At 32.4% G+C, this 7,920-nt stretch overlaps 1 protein-coding gene across 1 annotated transcript; it reads left to right on the forward strand.

Annotated features, from left to right (window-relative positions):
* The first annotated feature begins 4,106 nt into the window (after positions 1-4,106).
* On the forward strand, positions 4,107-7,607 carry LOC140816948 (uncharacterized). The gene is made up of 5 exons (XM_073176467.1): positions 4,107-4,421; positions 5,122-5,422; positions 5,973-6,131; positions 6,278-6,573; positions 7,077-7,607. The coding sequence occupies exons 1-5, from the start codon at positions 4,221-4,223 to the stop codon at positions 7,290-7,292; spliced, it is 1,173 nt and encodes a 390-aa protein (XP_073032568.1). The 5' UTR covers positions 4,107-4,220; the 3' UTR covers positions 7,293-7,607.
* Positions 7,608-7,920: the final 313 nt, after the last annotated feature.

Here is a 7,920-nt window from a genome sequence, read left to right on the forward strand (position 1 = left end):
AAGAAATTACGAAATTAAACATAGTGTGAAATAAAGCAAAAATGACTGAGGACGACCGAATGGCGACTGAGAGCGACTGAATGCTGAGTTATATAGTAAAAAATATTGAACAAGTTCGTGTTATATATCTACTTAATATATTATAATATATTTTTATGGATAAGAGATTAATAAATGAAAAATAATGTGAAATAAGCTAAAAAGCGATTGAGGGCGACCGAATGACGATTGAGTGATATGGTAAATACAAAATGAGTAAATTCATGTTTTATATCCTATTTATTATATTATGGTATTTTTTCATGTATAAGAAATTATGAAATTAAACATAGTATGAAATAAGACAAAAATGACCGAGGGCGACTGAAAGGCGACTGAGTTTATATAGTAAAAAATATTGAGCAAGTTTATATTTTATATGCTACTTAATATATTATGATATATTTTTATGGATGAGAGATTTTAAGAAGAAAAATAGTGTGAAATAAGCTAAAAAGTGATTGAGGGCGATCGAATGATGATTGAGTGATATGATAAAAACAAAGTGAGCAAATTCGTGTTTTATATCACATTTACTATATTATGGTAAGTTTTCATTGATAAGAAATTACGAAATTAAACATAGTGTGAAATAAGGCAAAAACGACTTAGGGACAACGAATGGTGGCTGAGTTATATAGTAAAAAATAGTGAGCAAGTTCATGTTTTATATCCTACTTAATATATTATGACATATTTTTATAGATAAGAGATTATAAAATGAAAATTAGTGTGAAATAAGCTAAAAAGCGATTGAGGGCGACCGAATGACGATTGAGTGATATGGTAAAAACAAAGTGAGCAAATTCGTGTTTTATATCTTATTTACTATATTATGGTATGTTTTCATGTATAAGAAATTACGAAATTAAACATATTGTGAAATAAGGCAAAAATGACTGAGGGCGACTGAATGACGACTGAGAGCGACCGAATGACAAATGAGTTATATATGAAAAAATAGTGACCAAGTTCATGTTTTATATGCTACTTAATATATTATGATATATTTTTATGGATAAGAGATTATAAAATGAAAATTAGTATGAAATAAGGTAAAACCAATATTTTCTAGTACATCAAATGGTTCTATTATATCACTCATAATCACTCAGTCACTCTTTGTATTATGACATTATTTTTATTTTTTACAATATTATTCCATTATACTATACTAAAATATAGTAAATAGACCTCAAACGTGAAGTTGCTCGTATTTTCTATTATAAGAATCATATATCACTCAGTCGCTCTCACTCGCTCTTTGAATTATTTTACGCCACTTTTATATTTTACACTCACACGATTATAATATATTATAATATAGTAAATAATCCACAAAATATTAATTTGATCACCTTTTATACATTGAATAGTACAAACTATCTTCGATTCATTCATATTAAATCATTAATGTTCAATTACATTAAAAAAATAAATCCAACCATCCACTTTCAAAAAACAATATTTTTTAGTAAAAGTACAAAATAAACAATAAAAATGTCATAAAAATTAAATGATTTAACATATAATCGGATGACATAACATATCAAAGTGGGCGACTGAAAACAGAATTGAGCGACTGAAAACAGAATTAGGCGACTGAACCCATAATGTTTGGGCGACCGAACAATTAAGAATGAAATATATGAAAAATTATATTTACAATATATACATTGTAAAATAAATCGGTAAATCGATAAAAAAAATTGAGATGACATTAGAACTTACACCTGATTTAAAATCTTTGACAATGTTGAGAAAAATTGAAACTTTTTTTAGGAAAACAAATGACTACAATATTCTCTTGCTTAATGTAGAGGAAGAAAAAAAATTGAAGAGAAGACCAATGAGTGAAGGATGAAGAAAAGAAGAATGAAGAGAACAAGAACTCATTTCCTTTCTCCCCTTTTTTGTTTTGTATTGTATTTTGTTTTTTAATTAATTAATTATTTTTTTAAGTGAATGTTATTTATCAAATTTTGAATTCTAAAAGGCTAATATTTAAAATTAAAATTTACTTAGAGTTAGATTTTAAAGTGGCCCTTTTTATCTACCACCAATAATTATGAATTTAATTTCCTCATATCTTGAGACTACTCCATCTCTTTTTCTAAAATATTACTCGTTTTCAAATAAATATTAATAAACAGGTTGGATGCAGAAGAGATGCGCGAAAAACTAATTACTATTTGGATGAAGAAAATGTTGTTGACTCTAAGTGTGTAACAGTTGACGAAGTGATTGAAAATGCGACAACTTTAACGGAAGTTTGAGTATTTATTTCTATAAATGTCTTATTGAATTTATTCTGCTTATTCCAGTTGTAGAGAACTCATATTTATTAATTGGTTTTAATGATCATCATTGAATAAAACAAAAAACATAACAAATACAAATTATCATTAATGATCGAACTTTTTTTGGATATAGAATGCATATTACTATTTGAAAGGAACTGTATCAAGGAGATTGAGAATGATTCTTTACCATACTACGAAGCTTGTGATCATCGTCTCAAAGCGAGTACAAAAATGTCATATGGCCTTGCTTGTCTAAATTGCTTAAAATTGCAAGTCGAGATAGTTTCCAGGTAATACTATTTATTCAAATTTTTATACATGCCATATATTTATATATCTAACATTGATGTTGAACACTGCAAATTCAATCTTTCATGTATAGATTATCATTTTTGTTGGATAATGTTACAAATATTGCTAGGATTACAATCTTTGAAGAAGTTGACGATGCATTAATTGGATATCCTATTGAAGACTACATGAAGATTCATAATCAAGTAAAAACTAAATATTACAATATATTTCATATAGCTAATAATTCTTATCATCACAATAAATCTAAACATTTTTGTTTCACTTCATAGACAAATGTGGCACCATATGTTCTTAGAAATTAAAGGTGTTGACAAAATCGATGACAATTTGAACAGAGAAAGGAAGATGGAAACGGAAATTGACGAAGAAAAATAAGGCATAATCTCAATCTATCGTCATAGAAGAAAAGAAGGGAACAACTGCATCATCAATAAAACTCGGGTTAATTCCATCCTACATGTTGGGGCACGACCCCATGATAGAATCAAGGGCCCAAATTTAGCTACAAATACATGAGGTCCACTAATTTTTTTAAAATCACATATGTGTATGAATCTTGTCAATCCAAACCATATGAGGCAATGCCCCCACATGTAACATCGAAGCAACCACTCGACAAAAACATCAAAAGAAATAAAAAGCAAATAGAGATCGACAACGATGAAACATTGAGAGATTATACAAAAAAGATAAGATCGCAACCTACGTCAAAATCAAAGAATTTGCTAGGAAAATTTCAAACCAAACAAGAAAAATAGGGATAATAACTTTTGGTACATTATATATATATATATATATATATATATATATATATATATGAAAATTATATTGAGGATACCCATCAAGTCATTTGTACGAACCTCTTTCAACCATTGTTGCTTTAAAAAAACATATTTGCTTAATCCAACGTTCCTAATATATTACATGAAATTTCATTGAAAAAAAAGCTAATATTAAACAAACTCAGAAAATACAAAAATTTATATATACTCCTTTCAAACAGATCACCGACAATTACATCTCACGTGCAATGCACGTGCACCATCCTAGTATATATACAATATATATATATATATATATATATATATATATATATATATGTATACATATATATGTATACATATATATATATATATGTGTGTGTACAAAATTTGCACAATCAATCAAAAAATTTACAAATATCTACAAAAAACTTGCAAAAAATCCACAAGAATCTATGAAATTCTGTTTACAAATTTGTGAGATTCTATAAAAGTCAATAAAATTATACGAAATTCACGAAAATATATCATTAAAAAAAAAGAATTGAAAGTCGTTAAATCTCTAAATTGAATATACACAAGTAACATAGTTCTTGGATACAAAGTTGTGGTCATATCGAGTTTGTAGAGCTCATACTTCCTTTGTTGTGTTTGAGGTATTTTAGGATAATTTCCAGAATAAATTATTTTTATTATATGTAATAGCTTAAGGGCCAAGTCCCGCTCCACGCCTCTCCAGAACCTCCTTTCGAATTCCATTTCCGAGGAGCCCTGAATCATCCCGAATCGGAACTTTACGAGAATGAGTAGTGCTTCGTGGGAAACAAAATTGGTTAGGGAACTGATTCTGTACGCCGCCAGCGCCGCCCTCAGCTCCTTGGTGTTGTTCGTCGGGTTCAGGCATCTCGACCCTAACCGTGATGCTTCCAAGAAAGCACTGGAAAACAAGAAGGAAATCGCCAAGCGTTTAGGCCGACCTCTCATCCAAACAAATCCATACGAGGTCACTTTTACCTTTGTTGTTTTTCATTTCACCCCGAGAAATCATCGAATTACTCCCCCGTTTTGCATCCTTGTGCCGCAAGATAACTTCGGAAATTTGACGGTGTAGATTTTTAGGATGAAGAAGTGCGGGTGTTTACGCCATTAGAAGTTTAGTAGATTCTTTTGATAAGTTTGATATTGTGGATAAGTATTAGGTTTACTAAACTTAGACAAAGATTTCAGAATTCTGTTTCCAGAAGATGCGCTGCATTTGGCAGACAATTTATCCAAATCCAGGGGGGGATTCCATGTACAGCCCTTGAATGTACAATATTTTAAAATTTACGTGTAATTCTAGCAAATACATGGGATCACCCCCTCGCGTCACTAGTCACTAGACCGATGTTTTGTATTCATTCCTGCCTTTGAGTTTAAGATTTTTGTGTTTGTGGCTATTTTGAAAAGTACTGGCAAATTGACGATCTATCACGCGATAGACATAAGTCCACCATTAGTTTTTGTAGCTACATGGCCAATAAGATGAAGAATTGTTGCTGTTCCAATTTGCATATCTGACTGAACTTTCGGTTGAAATTTTGATGTGGTTTTGGTTAAGCTACTGAAGCAATCTTTATGCTTTGACAGTTGAAATTGCTTAGGTGCTGGATATCTGTAAGTAAAGATGTTCTGCTTATTGGATTCCTTTCATAATGACACAGGATGTTATAGCATGTGATGTAGTCAACCCGGACGAAATAGATGTCAAATTTGACTCTATTGGTGGATTGGATGCCATTAAACAATCATTGTATGATGTAGTAATTCTTCCGCTGAGAAGACCCGAGCTGTTTTCTCAGGGGAAGCTTCTTTCTCCACAAAAAGGTGTTTTACTATATGGACCACCCGGCACTGGGAAGACAATGCTTGCAAAAGCAATTGCAAGAGAGTCGGGAGCTGTTTTTATCAATGTTAGAATATCGAATCTAATGAGCAAATGGTTTGGCGATGCACAGAAATTAGGTATAGCTCCTAAAATTTCTTAAACTCCTTTCGGCTTTCTCTGTATTGCATTTTCTGGATTTTGTATATTTGAATGTTTGTGACGTCTGAAGAAACTGTGAGATGGATTGGTTTATGTGTTTCAGTTAGTCTGTAGATGTGTCGATTTCATGAATGATGAGAGTGATGCTTCGATGGTCATGGAGAGCATTATATTGTTTTTAAAATTTAGTTACTTATCTTTTTGTTTTAAGCAGAATGATAGTAAGATGAATGGGTGGGGTTCTGTTTCACGAATATCTTGTTTGTTAATCAAGGATTTCTTATTTCGCTAGAACGGTCCTAATGTGAATACTCATTTTATTTATTTAAAAATTTGATCGTTATATTTGAGAGGAGGAGAAGAAGTGATTACCTATTTCATTTTTCTATTTTTTCATGAGATACAGAACTTCTTAAACTTTTTTATTATTACACTTATTTTTGTAGTTGTAGGATTTGAAGAGACTTGGGTTTTTTAACAGTTCTCTGTATTTTTCCTATTTATTTTTGCTGTACTATTTCTCTGCAGTGGCTGCGGTATTCACCTTGGCCTACAAGCTCCAGCCAGCTATTATTTTCATTGATGAAGTGGATAGTTTCTTATGCCAACGCAAGAGTACAGATCATGAAGCAGTGACCATTATGAAGACCGAATTTATGGCTTTGTGGGATGGTTTCACCACTGATAGTAAGTTCTTTCACAATCCCTTTTAACTGTTTTTCCGTGCTCCAGGATTAGATTTTTGCCTTATGATGTTCCTCCGTGTTGATTCCATGATTATGGGTTATTTTAGAGAGTATCAATGTTTGAATGACTTGAATTGGTTGATGTAGAAAATGCTAGGGTGATGGTACTTGCTGCAACTAATCGCCCATCCGAACTTGATGAAGCAATTCTTCGACGTCTTCCTCAGGCATTTGAAATTGGGATTCCTGATCGCCAAGAAAGGGCAGCTATATTGAAGGTTCTGTTGAAGGATGAGAAGGTAGCGGATGACATTGATTATGATCGAACAGCCGGTCTATGTGATGGATACACTGGTTCAGATCTTCTAGATCTTTGCAAAAAAGCAGCTTATTATCCTATTCGGGACCTGCTTAATGATGAGAAGAGTGGAAAGCCATCTCTGGTCAGTATTTCTTTTTTTTCCCCTTACATCATGGTGGGGGATTTTGTCGCTTTAACGCTTGAACCTGGGTACGAGCCCTGGCTTCTCCCCTACTGGGAGAGGTTAAGGAGGTGGCCCGGACAATATTTTCTTTTGTTGCTTATTTATGTTAAAGTTTGCTTGCCATCGGCACTACTCTAAACTTGTATTTTTGGTACAAGGCAATCTTTTGTTGAAAATGTGTATGCTCTTTTGGTCCACAGGAAATTGTACAATATCTTACAGATGGGCAGTGATGACTTTATGTGATTTTAATTTGTGTTACCTTGAAACATACTTTTACCAAATGTTTCATGTACATATAGTGGTTTTTTTAAAGTTCAGTGCCTATGTATCCAATCTCCGCCCAAAATCTAGCACTGAATTTGTGTTGTCGGGGAGACAGTAACGAATGCTTTAGTTTGACAGGGTTGGATGTTCAAAAGTTTTATCTTATATATTATGGTGTCATTCTTCCATTTTAGGAGCCAAGACCATTATCAATGAATGATTTGGAAAGGGTCCTCGCCACGACCATGAAAACAAAAGTTGCAGCTGGTGAATACAGCCGATTAAGCTCACTGTCATCAGGATGGTCACCTCAGAGAGAATCAGATGATTATCAAACTGCCATTAATGAGCTTTCGAAGCTCGTGGTTTCCCAAATTTTGAACGTTCGTTCGGATGCTCAAGATCTTTAACCACCCATTGCTTACTCATAGCTTTGCATCATGCTAATTGCTTGTATTGTATGCCTGTAAAGCTTCCTATTTTGAAACCTTTTGAAATGCATTCACGCATGAATGTTGAGTGGTTTAGGCCATTTTTGACATCCTGTCAGCTTATATTAGAATCTTTATAGATTAATACAATGGCTTTCATTTGTGCATAATTAGGGAAAAACATTTGTTTTGGTCACATTTCAATTTTGGTACCTAACCACTTATATTATCGACAAATGAGTCCTCTTTGTTAAACACCGTTAAAAGCTAATGCATTTAGATTTTAATTTCTCACTTCCATCTTTATTTCATCTGCCTTCTTGCATGCCAAGCATCCAACCCTTCTTACTCCTTGCCCCTACGAGAACTGCTTATATGTGCTGCTTGTGTCCCGTCGTCATGAGGGACAGATCCGGGAATGAGTTGGGGTGGTTTGAACTTAATGTGATAAGTTATATATATTAAAAAAATTACGTTATATTGTTTAATGAAGTTATGCTCTAAGAGATTTAATACATAAAATTACGTTATATTGTTTAATGAAGTTATGCTCTAAGAGATTTAATACATAAAATTTATTTATAATAGAATCTGTATATGTATATTT

The sequence above is a fragment of the Primulina eburnea genome, chromosome 16, assembly GCF_022965805.1.
Source record: "Primulina eburnea isolate SZY01 chromosome 16, ASM2296580v1, whole genome shotgun sequence".
NCBI lineage: Eukaryota > Viridiplantae > Streptophyta > Magnoliopsida > Lamiales > Gesneriaceae > Primulina > Primulina eburnea.

Coding starts and splice junctions, on each gene's coding strand:
- LOC140816948 (XM_073176467.1), top strand. CDS start 4,221: ATGAGTAGTGCTTCGTGGGAAACAAAATTGGTTAGGGAACTGATTCTG. Junction 4,422..5,121: donor TCCAAACAAATCCATACGAG/GTCACTTTTACC, acceptor ATAATGACACAG/GATGTTATAGCATGTGATGT. Junction 6,132..6,277: donor GGATGGTTTCACCACTGATA/GTAAGTTCTTTC, acceptor TGGTTGATGTAG/AAAATGCTAGGGTGATGGTA.